The following is an 18,049-nucleotide window of genomic DNA, read 5'->3' on the forward strand; positions in this document are numbered from 1 at the left end:
GTGAGCTTACAGCCGGCCTCAAGCATCACACGGCCTATTAAGAACAGCATAGAAGCAGAGGCAAATACCCTGGAGCCAGCCAACCACCATGTCAACACTCGTCACACACACACACAATCACAATTATCAAGAAACGTTTACAACTACGCAACTCTGTCTACGATCAACAAATACGAGAAATCCATTTGTAATGTCTTCATATGCATTCATGTTCCTTCTCTATGCCCTTGTATGGCACATGAATGTGATTGTGGGTCCAGGCACATGCAAGCAGATCCGTACACATAATCCCCTTCATGTTCATTTATGCCTTCATGAAAAATCACCGTCCGTTTCCCAGTTGGGGAATTACTTCAAAGGCGCCATGCAGGATGAATAGCATGTAACAATATCTCGTATTTGTCCATGTGAAAGAGGACAAGATACTCTGTCTTCGCTTCTCTGCCGGTGCTGTTTCCTCGCTCTGATTAATAGGTGTTTGATTGCAGCTACAGCGAGCCGTGCAGCCCTGTTCCCATGCACACTGAGCGGCGTGGCAGCCTACCATTATAGCCGGCTAAGTTACAAAGAGTGCGCGTAAAAGTGACAGTCATTTTAAGCTGCTCTATCATTGTGATTGACAGCTGTAGCCTTAACTCTCTCTTTAAATGCTCTTTAAGTGTTTTATGTAGTGACCTGGGCACAGAGAAGCAGTAAAGAGACAGCAGCTGTGGTGTTACGCCTCAGCGGAGGAGGACTGAGATTCGAAGGACCTCGGGGGTTGTCCCGAAAAAGAGGTGGCAAAGGGAGAGGGGGGAAAAGCTGAGGACAGATCGAGGGGAAAGCACATTCTTTAAAATTACACCACGATTCCTCGATAATTGATCGGTCTAGGAAACCTGATATGTCCAGTGCACTTAGCAAATTCATGCAGAGGAGAGTGGAAGTAAGACTGACTGCACCACATGCGATTCATTTTATTCTAAATAATCTGCAGGTTTGGAGGTTTTCTTGCACATAGACAAAATTGTGTTTTCTTTTTTTCAGCCAATATCATTTTTCTCAATCTTCTCATTAGCATTTGATAAATTGTGAATATGGATTCCAAAATGTAAATGCATCTCTCTGGGAGCGTTGGATGAAGAGAGCTTTAGATCACACTGCCAGACTGAAGAAAAATGCTGCTAAATTTAAATTGCTGAATAGTTTTACAGCCAAGTACAGTTCATATATTGTTATTGTTGTATTATTGAGTATTTAGTGCTTTTTCCCTTCTGACAGAAATAGGAGCCAAGATGCTATTGCTATGCTATCCAATACATTTTGCAGGGGAAAAAATGGAAAAGCAATAGTTTGTGAACTTGTGGATTGACTTTCATGGGCAGAACTGTGGTAGTGAAATATTGTTGTCCTAAACAAATACAATAAAATGCATCTTCCTGACACTGAATGCTAGAAAGCAGAGGGACTGATCAACAGTCTACGTGTGCTGAATGAATCTGATATCGGATGTTTTTTCTATTAAGCAGCCAGCTTTGTTTTCACTTTGTTTTCACCTAAACTAGGAAACACTACATGGTAATTTATGCCCGACTGACTTTCAGCTGTTTCCAACACTCACCTGTTTCAGCATCTCTCACGGCGCTCAGAAAGAGCACATGGATACATACCGGCTTGATGACAGACCGAATCAGTGTAGTGGATAACACTTGTGCGCTACGGCTCACTGCAATGAATGAATAATGAAATATTAACAGACTCCATGTGTCTTCCTGGCTTATTATCAAACAAATGGATCAGGTTTAAGAACTAACCAAAAACATAAATTGTGTGAAGATGCTCTCACTTATGTAAGAGCCAAAGAGGCTAAAATAAATAGGGAAAAGAAGAAGGAGGCTAAATGTTGAAAGGGATTGTGTGTCAGAGCCTTTGTCAAGGATTAAACATGTGGCCGGGGCTAAAGCGTGGGGCATATTGTTTGTGTTGTGGTTTTCAGATTCAGTGACAAAATAAACTGCAGGAGTTTTTGCTTGTGAGAAAAAGTGTGTTTGCATATGTGTATCTGTCCTGGTATTTAATGTGTGTTTATGTACAGTTGCAACACAGTAACAAAAACGTGTCTAAACAAATTCATGGTTCACCGAATCCTGCTTAACCAGAATTGAGAAACTATAGTAAAGCAACAAAACCGAGCCAATCTGTTAAAGAGATCAGCCGAAATGTAGGGCACGTTTTTTTTGCAAACGTGCGTGCCGGTTTTCAGTTTCCTGAATTATCTTCTCTAAATGTTGTGGGAGTGAATCACAGATCTCTAAAAAAAAAAAAAAACCTTACTCCAGATAGTATTGAAAAAACAATCAAGATGATATACCGCAGCAGCATTCCTTCGATTTACAAAAACCGTAACTGCACGACAACAGTATATCATCGCTCTTGACTTCAAAAAGCAGGTTCGGCAGTGTTACCCTGAACGTTAATGTGTCTCTGAGCTGTTTCTCGACTCCTCCTGGGCAACATCACAGGAGCAGCTGAGGGGTTTTTGTTCCCGTGGCAAGACAGCACCAGGTGTCAAATTGGATGGATCCACCAACAACCAGCTAACCAGCCAGCTCCTCACCAGCTGCAGTTCATGTGGCCTGTTCTGGCATAAACTCACAGCTGAAACCATAAAAACTAGTACAACTGACATTTACCTGAATCCTGACTTTATGGTATAATGTAAAGTAAAGAAGGGTTTTACTTACAGTGTCTCAAGGATTATGAGAATGCAAAAAGTCCTTCTCCTGTTACTCATTAATGACAGTCATCTCTGGGCTCTCGCCTGCAATGCTCTATTTTGTACTACAAGAAACATTACTTTGAGTCATGTTTAGTTTCTTGCAAAAATTAACAGTGTAAGTATTTAGGTGATGACAGCACTGTGACGCAACGAGCATTTTGTGTGGTTCACAAACACATTTGAAAGACACCGTAGAAGATAAATCTTGACACTGATTATATCTTATTTTGAACGAGAAAACAGAGAGAACTAATTAGCAGAGGCAGTGAGAGAAATTTGGAGATGGTTCTGGCCAAGAAAAAAGGCAACAAATTTGGGGACTCTGCCCAGAAAATGGTGAAATCGTGCCATGTTATTTGACAGGAAGTTTTATTAGATGAGATAAAACGAGGCAGAAAGCTTCGTTTTCTCTGCCATGTTTGGAGGATCTCAGGGCTCGCCAGTGATTATAAAGCCATTGTCCAGAGCATTGTTTCTCCTTTGATTCAGCATCTATGGCTAAAGACTTTGTTGACAGGCCATATGTTGGAGTGAAGGCGCAGGGCTCGTGACTCTCTGGAGGATGTAGAGGAAACCAGACAAAAGGCTGAGCCAGCAGGCCCTCAGCCTCACAGAGCCTCAATGGAGCAGCGGCAGATCCCCTACTGGGGCCAGTTGCCTGTATGTTCTCAAACTAAAGTCTGATCTATGGAAACTGGCAAGTCGGCCATAATACGTTCAGCCATCCATACTCCAGCCTCCTTGAGCACAAGGTCTCTTTTCAGAGGTGAATAGCAGCTAAAGAATGTTTAACAAACTATTGGTATGTGATAGATTCATGTTTTCCCAGCTCATCATCAATAGGATGCAGAATCATTTAAGAACTTTGTAATTTAATGTGAGTTTTTGAATATTTACCAGGATGGAAAGTGCTTTTCCATTGACGAGACTGTTTGATGTGCAGGTTTGAAATCCAGACATCGTGCAGACTGTCTGCTTTTGTATACACAGTTTGTCTTTGAGATTTTTTTTCCTTTTTATCTGCTATTTTCTTCCAGTAATTTCTTCCAAATATTTTCTTCCAATAACTTTGGCAACAGAAATACATGTGAATGTCAAGGGGACCTGAGCAACCAAAAAAAGGAGTTTATCAAACATTCTCAGGGTTTTGGAAAAAAAACAAAAAAAGAAAACCTGGAGGACACCTGCTATGCTTTTGGAGCTTCAGAGGAAAACCTGATATGTGATTTACACTTTCAGTCAAAAAAGCTCTTACCCTATCCTCTGAGAGTACAGTAAGATATGACTAATGCAGAGAGCAGGAGATGGACCCCTGAAGTGAGACCTCCCAAAACAGACCGAAGGACAGATGGGCTACAGAACTGCAACTCAAATATACTGGACTCCGGACAGGTGTGAGTAAAACATAACAGGTAGCATGTATTGTATGTTTAGTGTGTGCAAAATTATCACCGTGACCCCAAAAGTCCCTGAAATATGAACCTTTCTTTCACTTTTTTTCCCTCCCCCGATAGAAGAAACAACTTACGTAAATGATCCCTTGTGCTGAGAAAAGAACAGTTTCATTTCAGGAACTTGTTAATTCAAGAAAGAACGAAACAATTGGCAAGAAGATGTGCTGCCAAGTTTGCTTATGCAACCACAACTACTCAAGTCCATTCACCTCAGGAGAAGAGAGTAAATCTTGCTGATTATGGCAGAAATGTTGAAATACTTGGATGTACTCTCTCTCTCTCTTCCATGACATGTCACAGGTCGGCCCCCCATTTACAACTTTCGTGTGTGTGTGTGCGTTCAAGACAAATGACTTCCATTTGTACGTGTGCTTGCGCAAACCACACTGCACACGTTTGTTGTTTGTGCAGACTCGCAGCTCACTGTTTGGTAAAGAGCAGAGAAGCGAATGTAAAGTGGAGATTGTAATGACGTGTCAGGCGTCCTGTGTGAGAGTCAAGCAGGTTGATGAGCTGTTGTGACCGGAGCGCTTTGATCTGAAAGCCTCTGAAGTCACCTTTCACTCCAAGCTGAGAGGAGCTTACTCAAATAGTTTCATATTGCTCTTTTTAGTCTTTGCTTGTTCTATCTTTCGCTGTCTAACAGACACGCTCGGAGTCGGCCTTTGTGGCCGGTGAGAGAAGTCAACAGTTAAATGTATGTCCTGTCAGCTGTCAGCTGATTTCACCCTCTGTGCGTCTCGTCCTGTCTGTCTGGTCTCCATGGCTTCATCTATAGCGACTCTCTGAGATCCAAAACACAGACAGTCTGCAGTATATCAAAGAAAACGTCTCAGACTACACACACAAAACTACGACCACACATAAGCTAAGGACGGGTTGTGAAAGCGCTTCTTTATAAACATCTTGTATGTATATTAGGAGATACTGACCCTTTAACTTTATGCAAAGAGAATTTTTACTTTCTTACTTTCCTAGCTAGACACAGTAAACCACAAGCGTAAAACACTGTTATTCTCCTCGAACTACCCTTTTCTATCCCTCACTCATTTTCATGATAAAGTGTGCTGTCAGCAGGTGGTTTGCTTTCCCACAGTCGTGTGATGAGAGGATATTCCTGCAATATCGGAAAAAAACACAGAATAGAAAATACAAAACCAAGCATTTATTCTCATTACTGGTGCTGCTCTGAGATTTGGGGGGAAAAAAAAGTAGTAAAACACAACCTCGGTCTGTGTAAATACAAGCTTTTGTTATCTTCTGTGTAAGGATTTAAGGTTGTATTTGCGTTGTGGAACTGCATTGAGTGCGGTTGTGTGTATTTGTCTTAAACAGTCTATAAAAGTATTTTGGGGATTAGAGTAACCTAGCATTTGAGGAATACGGGGACAGAAATAAACTTCTTACTGGCACACGCATACACACACACATACACACCCTAAAAGCACATATTTACTCATATATTATTCACACATACACACATACGCTGGAGTGTTTGCTCTGGAAGATGAAAGCCAAATGTGTGGAAACTGACTTCACATCTGCATCCTATTAAACACACTAATAATAAACCCCAAAACATCACAGTGAGGGTGTGCATGTACGCACACATGGATTGGAAATTTTCAACATGCCCCATAAAGGCTATTCTTCAAGAATTTGCTAAAAATGGGAAGAATTTTACTGATTTCCAAACACAAGCTGGGAAACCTGCGTGATGTTTTCTGCACCGCTTTGTGTGTAGTGATAAGTAGCAGAAGACGTATACACTCACGTGTGTCTTCTCCAGTTACACATTTAGCTTTTAATTAATTTAGACCAATGGAGTCCATGAGAAACCAAAGTATGACTAAAAACAAACACATGGGCAAAAAATGTCTCCTGTTTCTTCTCATAGCCTCAGCAGCAGCCACAAGTCAAGCTGAGGAAAATATATACATTGTTTGTCTGGAGAGAAGATTTTGTGCTTCTTAGAATATCTATCTATCTATCTATCTATCTATCTATCATTTAAAATGTTATATATATATAGGATGGTCATCTATGTATCTATACTGCATATATTTTATATATAGTACTTATACATCCTACATAAACTGGCACATTGATGCTGCCTCCTTAGACCTTTTAACATTGCACTGCACTTTCACGGCTTCTTTTGCACCTCTGGTTAGATGCTGATCTACGTTTCATTGTCTTAACACTTGTACTCTGTGTAACGACAATGAAACTGAATCCAATCTAATGCAAATAAACACAATCAACCCAAACTACCTTGTTGTGATATCTGCAAGACAGTTAACACCACGACAACTTTCACTGAAGCCCATAATGTGACACATAAAGTAGCGGTGCGTGCGCTCACTCGCATGGATTGATGCCGTTTGTGCGCCTATGATCGTGCGTAATGTGGCTGCATTAATAAAGTTAAGCTGAGATCACCCCCCGAAACCAAACAGGCGACAAATTAAAAGTCTTACAAAAATAAAAGCGTACGTTTAAAAATCATAAAATCCGAGTGTTGGCAGATCAGAGATTGCAACAAAAGTACTTCCTGATTGCAAAGAATATTTTCTATTTTGTTTGTAATATCATACATTATTCTTTCATCTGATCAATGTCAGTAGACTGAAGCATGCAGAGTTCTGGCTTTTATTTTTGCTATTCAGAACCGGAAGCAGTGTACTGTTTACAGTGTGGCTTGACGTCGGTGCGTAATTTAACACTGCACCGGTGTCCCGTCTGTCACAACTCCTCTGGACTTTACTCTGAGCAGGATCAAACCGCGGTGATATTTACGCAAGATGGATGCGAAACTGCTGGCAGTCGTGGCTGCGCTCACGGTGTTGATATTTGCGCCTCCATCTCAAGGTATGGGAGTATTTTCTGGTTTCCTGTGAAATGCTGGTTTTATTTACACCCTTGTTTCCCTTGTTTTGCTATTGTCGTTTTTTTTGCAGCTGTGTGCCCATGATAAAAATCTGCAAGTTATAAAGGCTCATTTAATCATGATATCTGGTACAGTGGATCATGTGGAGTTCAGAAAATGTACCAGAGGAGAGCAGATTAGTGTTTCCATTCCACACCTGTTGTAGCTTACTTAAACAAAATTACAAAAAAAACCCGCATAGCATATTGCACTTATCACTAATACTATGCATATTGTCTTAATCAGTTGTAGTTAAGGGATTTAAACTGCCTTTGTGCCAAAAATCGTTTCACACAGTTGGCTATTAAAATTCCGATGACAAATTTCAATTAAGTGCAATTAAGGTGCAAATGTTGCCATTAGCCGAAATGCCCCTTTTGCTTTAAAAATATGAATTTCATTCCACAAATGTCTGCTCTGGAGTGGGGAGAATGCATTTTCTAACGCACGTAAACTACCAATCTGCTGCTCATGTGACTTGTCCTGGAAAAGAAATTCAGCGCTGGATCACCGATCATCGCGTGTATTTATCCTGCTTTTTGTTTTCATTTAATTACGCGCAAATGAGGCATCCACGGGACAAAAGCCTCAGCTAGTCTACGTGGCGACATCAGTCAACCCAACCTGAAGGTGTCGCGCCCTTTATCATGATAATACCGTTAGATCAGGTGTAAAAAGTCATTTGCATGCAGCTCAGCTGCAGACGTCCCTCTCACCATCTGTTTGTGTGACCACCAGCTTTAAAAACGATGTACCGACAAACCCCTTGGCTGGGTCAAGAGGGGATTTTTGTAGATTTCAAGAAACAGGAAAATATGCTTGTGTTTATTTCTCCACATTAATCAAGCGTGTAGATTTCTGTGTACAAACCTGAAAGCTGAGGTTGTAATGGAAAGTATGCACATCCATCATTTAGTTTAAGGACCACACAGTTCACACTTGTGTATGAGTGAAAGAGTGTAGTGTTTGTGAGTCTAGAAGTGTGTTCTTTAAGGCAAGCTTACATGTGAAATTTTGATTTCATGTTGGGGTGTCTCCAGAATTTATGACCCTGAAATAGACAAACAAGTATGGATAATGGATAGAAAACACACTGTAAATTCAGAAGACTGTAAGCTACAGTGCATGAGCTGCTAACATGTCTGTTGGTTTGAAGAGGCCTGCATGCTTCAACTTGCTGATCTGTTGAGGATATTGTTTTATTTGCCAGCTCTATTATTTTCAGCTCATTTAATAGTTGAATTATTGCTTAATCATATTTTGCTGCAGTGGAATGTGTGTGATCTCTCAGTTTCCAGAGGGGATCATTAGTTTCCTCTAATCTGTTTCATTGCTGTCTGTAAACATATGTTGCAATGAATATTGTTTTGTGTAACTGACACTCATCTCTTCTTTGCTTTCTCAGCAAAGCCCATCAGCTTGGTGGAGAGATGCTACTGTCGCTCAACAGTCAACTCCCTCCCACGAGGCTACATCCAAGAGCTCCGCTTCATCCACACACCTAACTGCCCCTTCCAAGTGATGTGAGTATTGTTTTTCCATGTAGACTTCAGTTGCAGTGTGTTTTTTTATGTTGGCCTTAAAACCCTTAGACAGGTTTCCTCCTCGTTGGACATTTCTCACCATCAATCTCAGAGAGGCGACAGGCCAGAGAAAAGAGTTGTGCATGCATGTGTACACACACGCCCCTCTGTCACTCGCTCACACATTCAGAGAAAACGAGACGTTTTTACAACTGGCCTCCTGACGCATCCGCAGGAAGCAGTCCATTAGTGTATGAGCGAGCGTGAAAAAGAGGTGGAAAGTGGACGCACTTTTGTTTTCAACAGGAAAGCAATAATTGTGGGTTTTGTAATTGGGGTTTACTTCTCATTTGCTTGTCACGCAGCGTTTCCTTCTCATACTGTGCTTACAACCTTTAGTTATGACCTCATTCGTTGTTTGCGTGGCGCAAGTTTACAGATGCAGCAACACAGGCACCATGTGGTTCGCGACAATAGAAAGGAAAACCTCAGAAACAGTTAAATGTTAAAAGGTTCTGTGTTTAACATTCAGAAAAGCCTTGTTATTAACGACACCCGTGGCCATTAAGTTAACTGCAGGCAGCATCCTGTTGCTCACACACATGCTCTGTACGTAGGTGTGCGTAAGCATCCTGGGCATCAGCCAAAACAGGGCCGTGATACACACCAGACTGAATGTGATCGACCACAAGTTGACTCATGTTGATGGCTGCCGAAGTTTTACTGCCGTTATAGTTTGGCTGTAAACTATATTTGAGGCTATAGGTTATATTTGTTTCTCCAGCTGGAACAAAATGGTGCTAAATTGGAGTGATGGAGAGTTTGTGGTGGAGTCTATGTTGTGCTGGAAGCCATTTGTTTGAGTGGATTCCATTTCAATTGGTAACATTGGATAATCTTGCCCCCTGTAGGGGACAGGCTTCGAAGCAAAGTGTTGAAGGACAAGCTTAAATGTCACATCCTTTGCATTTTTCTGAAAAATTCATCCTGAGTCTTTCATATAGGAATCAATCCACAGGCTGTCAGAGGCAATCAAGAAACTGAGGAAAGGTCTTTTTTTTTTTTAGCTACATTACAATGCATCTACGAATTGGCAATACTAAGTGACCACTAAAACATGTAACCTGCTTCATATTCTCGCATATGCTACCTTTAAAGGTGGACAATAACTTGGCAGTTCTTATACTGTAAAAACACATGCCGAGAATCACAAAGTCGATTTTTAGTTACTTAAAGGAGGCACGATCTCCCGCATAGAGACATACGATCCATTGGTGACGCATTCTTTAAATAACCACAGGGTTATGCTGGATTTAGAAAGTAGCTTGTAGCTACACGTGAAAGGACCGACTCCTCAACATACTCAAATCTTTACTGCACATTAATTAGAAAGGTCAATCAGGGGTGAAGTTTTAAACCCAAGAGGCATTATCTTTAAGAACTGCCTGAAGACACGTGTTCTTATAACAAACTGAGGTGAAAGAGTGATTAATTATTTATACGCTGAGGCGCTACTGAGAAAAGATTCTCTGCTTGTGTTGAAACTCGCAAGGCGGCGCTAATTCAGCGTGTTTGGTAACAAAGTGTTAAGATACCCAACACCGCTGATCTTGCATTATTCACTCTTTCATCTTTAGCTAAAGTTTAATTGTGCATTCTGAATTCTTTTTTTTTCTTTTTTCAAACAGTGCCAAGCTGAAGACAAACAAAGAGGTGTGTGTGAACCCAGAGGTCCGGTGGCTGAAGCAGTACCTGAAGAACGCCATCAACAAGTAAGCACCAACAAATCAGGCTCATTTTTGCCTGTGGTTTTGCTGCAATACACAATTCTGTTGCGCGATGTCAGCCTGTAACAGATCACTTGTTTGGTGTGCTGTGAAATCACTTCTATAGAAATTTAAAGTTAAGAAAGCAAAAGCACAAATGCGCATTTGGACACCTACCAATAGACCATTGTTACAGTGACAACTCTCAATTACCCTATTTATATTGGAGCCCGAACCCAAAACATGCTGCAACATGACAAAGTAGGAGTGGAGACTAATTCCACTTTCACACACAAACTGTGGGTTTGATGCGGGATGACGCTTTACAACCATATTTAATTTACTCTTTCTAAACTGTTATTAAGAGTTCATTCCTAGTCATCACTGTTCATACAAGAAGCAGATCTGCAAATCCGCTTTCATAAAAGGTTTTCTCGTAAAATATGCTCTTGCATTACACCTACATACTACATTGAATAAATTAAATACTGCACTGGAGTTTTAGCATGATCTTATATGATAAAAAAAACAAGTGTAACTTGATAGATTTACCGTCTTTTTTGTCTCTTAATGTAACATTAATGCAACAACTCTGCATTATACATTCATCTTGAAGTCACTCTGAGATTGAGGGAGCTAAAAGTCACTGCCAATATCAACTGTCTCCTTCCTGTGCTGAGGAAGGAGACACTTTTCTAAAAAACATCGCCACTTTAAAGCTTTAAAAGGGATTGAGTTGCCATCTCTGTGCACTTATATCTTTCTAAGAAATGAAACAAACCACACTCTGTTGTGGAACATAAAAGAGTTTGAGAATGTACAAAAAAAAAAAAAAAAATTCCCCATCCCCATCTCTCTAAGTAAAGAAAACAAAACAGACTCCTGCAGTCAATCTAGCTGCTGACATACACACTCAATACCCAATGACTGATGCGTCCTCAGTCCCGCAGTCAGACTGTCTGTCTCAAGGATGGTTGTGGAGCTCTTAACTCGTCGAGGTGTGAACAGTCCTCTGCATAACAAAACAGCCCATGTAGAGGGTGGATAGAGCTCATTTACAATAGATCAGATCTAATGTGTTTCCAATTACACATACAGTTAAAAGGGGGGAGGAGGAATAGACTATTTACAATGTGTGGAAATGCACACAATTGTAACTCATGCATTATGCTACGCTGTAGTCTACTAAACAAACCCATGATTACCTTTTTCATCATTTGAAATGTGGCAGAGCATCACTCCAAAGTCAATAATTAAACAGCCCACCCATGTTCAAGTGTTTACTCTGTTAATATACAGTTTATATATGTATGCATCACTGCCGTTCAACGCTCTGCAAAATTACACGTTTAGACGTACAATTTCTCAAAACAAGATTTTGTTGTTGTTTTAGTATTTAGAGCTGTAAAGTCTATGGTTTTGGATTTAAACCTCAGTCTGAATTAACACAATAAGAAACTGGCCAGCAAGAAAAAAAAAAAAGAAAAATGCAAAATTTAATTCAGATTTAATAGGCCGGGAAGTTTACCTCTTGATTACTGCTCAACAACATTCAGGCCTGTAAACTTGAAGCAGCTGTTTTTATTCGTCAACCTGGACCTGAACGTAATCAGAGTTTTGCCACTTGAACAAATACTCATTAATTTCCAATGTGGTGTTTACTGGTTACAAATTACCATCCAATTGTTTGTCCACATGGGCATAAAAGAAGAGTAATTTCTGTCACCCTGCCAAAGTTATTCCCTATCATCAATTCTTCCCATTTGTAGAAGTGATAGACAGCTCTAAATAGTCAGTGCCAAATATGTTGTCTTCATGTCTGCTTGTTAAACTCATCAAATTTACATTTTCTTTCCAGGATGAGGAAATCCAAACAGGCCAACTAAAGCGCCTGCAGGGATCCTTCCGAGCCATCACTGAGGATTTTAGACCACCACCACAGATATGTAACATGATATAAGACCATCTTGTATGTTGTACAGCACTTATCCCGGCGGCCTTTTGCATGGAATGAGTCCACAGCTCGTCGCCATGAACGCCAGTCCACCTGCTCTGCCGCCTTCTTCACCATCACAACTCTCACCACTTATAGATATAGCAAAATGTTATTAGTGCAAAGTGCAATTATATCTGTAAGTGTATGTATGTTTTTCTAACCATAATGTATATACTTTTTTGTTAATGGACTTAAACAGTAAAGAGCTATTTTTGGAGATTTTGTCGTCCCTCTGGCTTCGTCATTCAGGAAAGTGTCTACAAAAGAAAGCTGTAGGGTCAGCAGGAGGGTTTCTCCACCACAAACAAGAATGAGCATCCCATTTGTAAGTAGCAGAGCCTTGTGGTCTGCTGAGCCAGGGAAAAAAATGATTTATTATACCTAATCCTAAATATGGGATCTAATTATCCTGATTGTCTGTGATTTCAAATTGTACAAAAATGATAAACAATGTATAGTTTTCCTTCTGAAAAACAAGTTAATTGGCAGCAAGGAATTTCAGCGGGTGCCAGCTGCCCCCACGCTGAATAAAAGATGTCCACAAGATCCTAATAAAAATGGCAATTACAATGTTTTTGTGATGGAAATGAGGATGCCAAAAGAGCTGGAGCATTTCCTGAGCTGTTCTGTGGCTGTGATTACGCGACCGTGTGTTACCCACGTCTGCTCTTTTTTTTTTCTCTCCCTTTCTTCACAAAAAGCGGAACATCTGGTTCCCAAACAGTTTTAATTGAGCAGCCAATAAGATGAAATTTACCGGAATCATAAAGTTTTGTCAGTTAACAAGTGATGGTCGGAACAAAATGCTCATCAGTCAAAGTTAGCGGCCTTAGTATATCAGTGTGACCTTATTTTTCTTGGATTCGGTTGAAATAACCTGTTAGTGTGAATGCCCATTTCAAAGGAGGGTGCTGAAAAAAGTTAAATAACAGTTACCACATCAGTAGTTAAAAGTCTTGTAACACTGAGAGCTGCAGTCCAGAAAACAGCACCATTACTGACTAACAACAGATGTGACTACCTACAACTGTCTTGCAGCACTTTATATCTGATGTGTTCATGTTTTACCAACAAAATTTGCTATTCCTCACTCACTCTGACAATTAAATTCTGTCTTTTGCCCCATATCTGTATGAACATCATCCTGTTTCCACTCTGTTCTTTGTTTCTTTTTTGTAAGTCACTGAATGTGCATGTAACTGTTTAAGTTCCATTCAGCCATTCTTTTAAATCATATGTAAAATTAATATTATACAAATGTTTTATTTTTGTACTCTTTTATGCATTTATATATTAAATCCAAACATTTAAATGAAGGAACTGTACTCTCGCAACTGAGCCATCCAGCGTTTTATTGTAAAACTTGTACACAGCTGGTCAGTAAAAAAAAAAAAAAGGAAGAAACCTTTTAAAATGTTATGGTTAGTGGTTTAATGTATCTTTTCCTCTTATACATGTTATGGGCCTTTTCATTATAGATAATCACACTTGTATCCACAAATGCACACACACACACACACACACACACACACACACACACACACAGTGTTCATTTAAGGGACTCTTTATATTGAGTGTAAAGCAAGCTTCGCCAGGGCCAACACGCAGCTGCTGGAATCTTTCTGTACTAGCGGGTCAGAGGGTAAATTTAGAGCTTTGATGTACGAACATGTGTTTAGCTTTACTCACAGGGGCAAATGAAAGGCAAGGACAATGATCCTGTCTGCTATTTAACTATTAACTCAACAAGCGACCATTAGGAAAACATTAGAGCTAAAAGGGATGAACTTTTAACTTCCCTGTACGGGCATTATGTGAGGCGGAGCACAGTAGTGTATATGTGATGTGAGTTGTGTGCTGATTGAAGCATCAGGGAGAGATAAAGGGATGTGAGTGGCAGGCTATAGGCCTTTTTGTTTGCAGTGTTTACTGATCAGTTTCAAAATCCAGCTTAAATGTGAAAACAGCAGAGCTCTGTGGGTCGAATTTGGACTGTAAATTAATCAGATGTGGTATAATCACTGTATTACCTGATTGTGCTAAACTTTCATCATAGAAATCTGCAGGTAGCAACAAGTATTTCCCACTTCAGTAATGTGAAGATTATTTCAGTCATATGAGGGCAGATTTGTATATCTAACGGTGTATACATCTGTGTTCCACAATGGATCATTAAAAAAAAAAACTACTTCAAATAAACATTTTACGACAAATAGCTCACATGTCATTTGCCTTCACTCATCATTGTGTTAAAACCTGTGTGTCTTCTGTGGCCACATTATCACTGATTGATCTATGTAGGCTGCATGGGAACATGTACCGAAGCGAAATGTGTTGTAATGAAAAGCAGTTGTTTGCAATAGTTCATAACTCAGTGTGTTCTCAGGACCAGTGCCAACACCCACCAGTTAAACTATGCAGGTGTTGTGACTGGTGCCGTGAAGCCTAAAGTATTGTATAAAAAAAAAAAAAGAGGGGGGGGGGTAAAAGTTTTATTTTATGTGCACATTACTTGCAAATGCAAAATATGCAAGAAAAAAAAAGTCTGATTATCTCAGAAAGCTTGTAAAGTTAGGTTGTTTATATAAAATGTCTTGTGTCTAGGAAGCAGAACAGCTAATCCAACATGTGAAGAGGTTTCAGTAGCAAAGTCTTCATTAAACTAAAGGCCATGGAAAGTAAAGAAGATGTGTTAACGCTCAAATGCATTTGCACATCAAGTTTATTCAAGTAGAACAGAACGACATGATTATACGTATAACTGGCAGATTAAAATCACTGATCCTCCTCGATGCCTTGTTGGTACATGAGGGCAGCTGGGCGCAGAGCCTAAATAAACACACCGCCGATCTGCACACCCAGTGTTACGTATGAAACCTGAGCGAAAGTGATAAAAATCAGCCGTGACTCACTGTATCTTTGTCGATTAAAAAAAAAAAGTTGCTGAAAAAGCAACTGTTCAATTAAAGAGCTCATTTTAAAAGTGAAACAAAGGCTGTGTCGCAAGGCTGGGAAAAAATTGTGAAAAATATTGAAAAAAAAAGAAAAGGTTACTCAGCACCTCGGTATGAGCTGCGCAGCCGGCAGTGTTCTGATCTGCTCAAAGGCAGAGAAACGTACAAGACAAGAGAAGACATATGAAATGCATATGCAGCGTTGCCTCCAAAACTCTGTTGGGGTTTGGAGTTCAACCACAATGTCAGACAAAAAGCTGACACCTTGACAGATGAATAAAGATTTGTTATGTGAAATGCAAGGAATGACACATGAGTCGAGTGAATGTGCTCATTTAACTTACAGTGCATGTTCCCTCCATCTTTAGCAGTAAGGGCTCCCAGATGTGCAGCCAATGAAACTCCACTTAGCGGTTATTCATCATGAAAAGCTGAGCATAAAAATATAAAATATCAGTGCGTGTAGATGTGTGCATGAGAGGGAAACGGGGGTCACAGCAAGCCACTTCAAGAAGGTCCCAGTGAGCATTACTCTCCCCCGGTCAAAGCAGTTTTTAATAAAAACTACAAGGTGGTAAAGTTAACCTTAGGTCAGTTTTAATGTTGCTCTGCATGTCTGTATCAGCGAGCATGTACATGTATGTGCCTGATGTCACTTCCTTACTCTTTTCCAAGACATGCTGGCAGCTTCACACAGTAATTTAGAGTCTTTTACAGTTTGTCACCAACCGAAATATCAAGGGATCATGGAAATTGCCCCGTGGAGCGTTTTAGGTGGTCAAAACGCAGACACTTGATCGTCATTGTGGTTTGACAAAGGAAGAGTAAAGTGCGGCTGCTCAACAATAATCTCTTGGAGGGAAATGAAAAAATCAGGCCTTCAGTGAGCAGCTTGGATCTTAAAATTGTTTGAACCGCCAGGATGACGATATGAGTGCACACAGATCTGGTGTTCTTTAGTGCTTTGTTGTCCGCTGAAGGTCTGATTACATTTACTCCATGAAAACGCTCTCTGGTTAACACATATTTTGCACAATACAAACTTTCCTCCCAAAACCTTTTGCTACATTCACTCATGAAGAAAATTGTATTTATAAAACCACGTTGTGCTGCTGAATTTGTGGGCAACATCTTTCTGTCTCAGCAAACCCATTCATTGAGGAGAAAGGCATAGTTTGGCATTCATTTCTGATCTCCCAAAGGGAAACTTTACATTTTCTGCTTCACCCCGTCTCCAATTAGCCCAGAGCACAGGTCAGCTACTGCAGGGCACACACTTTGCTGTCATGTGGGATTGATCTTTGGGATTTTTCTGGTTGAAATGTAGTCTCCTTAAATTCCTTGGCACCGTACACCAGACACAGTGCAATATAGAGACAGCGAGGATTGTCATGATAAAGCTGTATGATTTATAGTTAAAGATAAGAAACCTATAATGTTCTGTATGTTAGCCTGGGAAGGCCAAAGTAACAGGGCTGTGTACTTTATTTCAACAGTCTGCAGTACACTGAATATAAATAAACACACTTGGGCTCTCATAATCTCTTAAGTAGTTTCTTATTGTTCCATGAAGTCAACAAACTCCTACAGTGCTGTGGAAAAGGACCATGCTTCCTTAAAAACACTTTTCTCAAGAAAGAATCTCAAGAAAGTGAACTCGCTAGATCACCACAACTACTGATTCTTTCTCATTTCTTACCAGAGTACCAATGCAGATGTGACCCATCCTCCAGTACTGCATAGAAAGTTTTGACTCACTTTAATGCTGGGTGTACATCTGGGAAGTGTGTAATCACAGCTCCTGTTCTCTCTCAACAAGGACTCCCCTCCAGCTCCCACCTTCTGTTGATATTTACCCCCCCTTTGTGCCCCAGACCAGGCCACTGTCCTGGGGCAGTGTGAGCAACAAGCTCATGCTCCCCAAGGGAAACATTAGCAGAGTCATAGCTGTTCTTGTATCAGATAACCCGCAGAACATTTCCACGAATCAAGTAATGATTTGTAAATGACTTGCTGATTGTGCAAAGAGGGGCACGGAGTGTTGTTAACGGCCTTAACACAGCCAGTGACCCGCCAGAACATTAATCATAATTATGACAAAAAGACTCAGCCGAGCATCTTAGAGGAGCGGCGGCGGATGTTGAAAGTGACCAACGCGCAGTGTGTAACAACAACATCGTGTGTGTCTGTTTGTGAATGAATGGGAGGCTAATAGAGGGGCCCCTATGAGCGGTTAAAATAGCCCTCCTGCAGTCTCTCTACCTTTCATGTGCTAATATCACCGAGGTTATGAGTCCCAATACCATCCATCTCCACACAGATGTTTGCTTCGATGTGAGGCCCTCCGTCCGCACAAAAACACTTGCTGCGGACCAGATTCCTTCACTGTGACTGTGTTTTTCACATCCCAGAAGAAACACTGTGAGCGCTGGATGTTTGGTACGGATGAGACACAAAGGAGTCACACACTCAGGGGACAGTAGGAGGCCTCAGTCTGTGGGGCCCAGAGAAACTGAAACACTACCAACTTTAAACCATACCCACATATCGCACACTACGCTTCCCTTCAACTCCATTCCTTGCACAATTATCGCCCACATCCTAGTTTGGTTGATCCATCTGTGATGCCAAAGAGTGGTGTTTTGAATGTCCTCCCATAGCTCTGGGCA

General features: G+C 40.6%; 1 protein-coding gene across 1 annotated transcript; it reads left to right on the plus strand.

Annotated features, from left to right (window-relative positions):
- Positions 1 to 6,959: 6,959 nt before the first annotated feature.
- On the plus strand, positions 6,960 to 14,641 carry cxcl12a (chemokine (C-X-C motif) ligand 12a (stromal cell-derived factor 1)). Its single transcript, XM_008291384.1, has 4 exons — positions 6,960 to 7,083; positions 8,547 to 8,664; positions 10,353 to 10,436; positions 12,289 to 14,641. The coding sequence occupies exons 1-4, from the start codon at positions 7,017 to 7,019 to the stop codon at positions 12,314 to 12,316; spliced, it is 297 nt and encodes a 98-aa protein (XP_008289606.1). The 5' UTR covers positions 6,960 to 7,016; the 3' UTR covers positions 12,317 to 14,641.
- The last annotated feature ends 3,408 nt before the right edge of the window (positions 14,642 to 18,049 follow it).

This window comes from Stegastes partitus, unplaced genomic scaffold, assembly GCF_000690725.1.
Source record: "Stegastes partitus isolate 25-593 unplaced genomic scaffold, Stegastes_partitus-1.0.2 Scaffold741, whole genome shotgun sequence".
In the NCBI taxonomy this organism is placed as follows: domain Eukaryota; kingdom Metazoa; phylum Chordata; class Actinopteri; family Pomacentridae; genus Stegastes; species Stegastes partitus.

Coding starts and splice junctions, on each gene's coding strand:
- cxcl12a (XM_008291384.1), top strand. CDS start 7,017: ATGGATGCGAAACTGCTGGCAGTCGTGGCTGCGCTCACGGTGTTGATA. Junction 7,084..8,546: donor ATTTGCGCCTCCATCTCAAG/GTATGGGAGTAT, acceptor TTGCTTTCTCAG/CAAAGCCCATCAGCTTGGTG. Junction 10,437..12,288: donor CTGAAGAACGCCATCAACAA/GTAAGCACCAAC, acceptor TTTTCTTTCCAG/GATGAGGAAATCCAAACAGG.